This window comes from Octopus bimaculoides, chromosome 6 (assembly GCF_001194135.2).
Source record: "Octopus bimaculoides isolate UCB-OBI-ISO-001 chromosome 6, ASM119413v2, whole genome shotgun sequence".
NCBI classification, from domain to species: domain Eukaryota; kingdom Metazoa; phylum Mollusca; class Cephalopoda; order Octopoda; family Octopodidae; genus Octopus; species Octopus bimaculoides.
The window spans coordinates 106,642,605-106,643,938 of record NC_068986.1 but is presented as its reverse complement, the minus strand read 5'-3'; the positions used below and the strand labels follow the sequence as shown (position 1 = coordinate 106,643,938).

At 37.0% G+C, this 1,334-nt stretch overlaps 1 protein-coding gene across 3 annotated transcripts in view; it reads left to right on the top strand.

Moving 5' to 3' along the window:
• The window catches only part of LOC128248166 (uncharacterized), a 10,237-nt gene that overhangs the window by 3,873 nt on the left and 5,030 nt on the right, over window positions 1-1,334 (top strand). For 2 of the 3 annotated variants that reach the window (XM_052969032.1, XM_052969033.1), the window contains exon 4: window positions 871-983. In XM_052969032.1, the coding sequence (XP_052824992.1) occupies window positions 871-983 (113 nt within the window). Of the gene's footprint in view, window positions 1-870; window positions 1,003-1,334 lie in introns of all 3 variants that reach the window. The other variant, XM_052969035.1, reaches the window with a different exon arrangement.

Here is a 1,334-nt window from a genome sequence, read left to right as displayed (position 1 = left end):
TGTGTGTGTGTGTGTGTGTGTGTGTGTGTGTGTGTGTGTGTGTGTGTATATGTTTGTGTATCTGTGTTTGTCCCCCCAAAATTGCTTGACAACCGATGCTGGTATGTTCACGTCCCAGTAACTTAGCCGTTCGGCAAAAGAGACCGATAGAATAAGTACTAGGCTTACAAAGAATAAGTTCTGGGGTCGATTTGCTCGACTAAAGGCGGTGCTCCAGCATGGCCACAATCAAATGACTGAAACAAGTAAAAGAGTAAAAGAGTAAAGAGACGAGTTAGCTATTGGTTTTATTTTTCTGTGTGAATGCTTGCATATTTAATGAATAATGTAATTTAAGTTAGCAGCAATTAAACTTCGTCCTTGTAGCATTTTCAACATTTATTAGTGAAAATATATTAATCTTTCGTAAAGTTTTCTAGCACATCGATTATTAATGATGGATGTAAGCGGATTAAGTTTCCATGAGGAGAAAAGATGTAGAAAGTGTTGCACAACCTTGTTTTTCAGAGTTGATAACTGTGCAAAGCGTCTGATGGAATGATGGTGGTTTAGAATCACTCATACTGCACTAATATGTTCAGTTCAAAATAGGTGAAAGCTAAAGATGCAAGATAGATTATGGTGGACATCGTCCCATGAGGGGAAATATATACATATACATAAGAGGTTCTTTTAGACGAATTTCATTTGTATATATGAAAAAACATTACTTCACAAATACAATTGCACAACATTTTTGAATATCTCACGAAGCTATAGGGCGATACACAACCAACCAACCAACCATGAGCGAACTGTATCCCACAGCAAAAACACCTTTAATCTGATGAAGATCATTACACTAATACATATATATATAATTTCTTTCAGATTGTAAAGACACCGAAGGACAATGTTTGACTGGAGACTACTTTGCGTTTGGTGCCACTGACTTTCGGTGTCGATCACTTTACTGCCGAGTACCACCAATCGAATTTAAAAAGGTGACACGCTATGATCAGAGTATGTTGGTTCGACAATGTTATTCTCTCTTATATTTTATCTCTTCATCTCTGTCTATGTCTCTCCTTTTTCTACAATACATTTCAACGCTTCAAAAACAAACTAATGTTTGTTTACATTTGATGAAATCTATATGACATCTAGCGTTTCTGGATATGTCTGTATAACTTCTAATAGTGCAGAATTCGGCGGTCGGCAGTTTGGCTTAAAGGGTAGAGCACTCCAGCCGGATATTGGAGGGGTGTGAGTTTGATACTCATGGCTGGTTGCCGGAAAATACTCAGCACTCAGGCGTTGAATAAAATTTATCTTTCTACTTATCAAATATATAT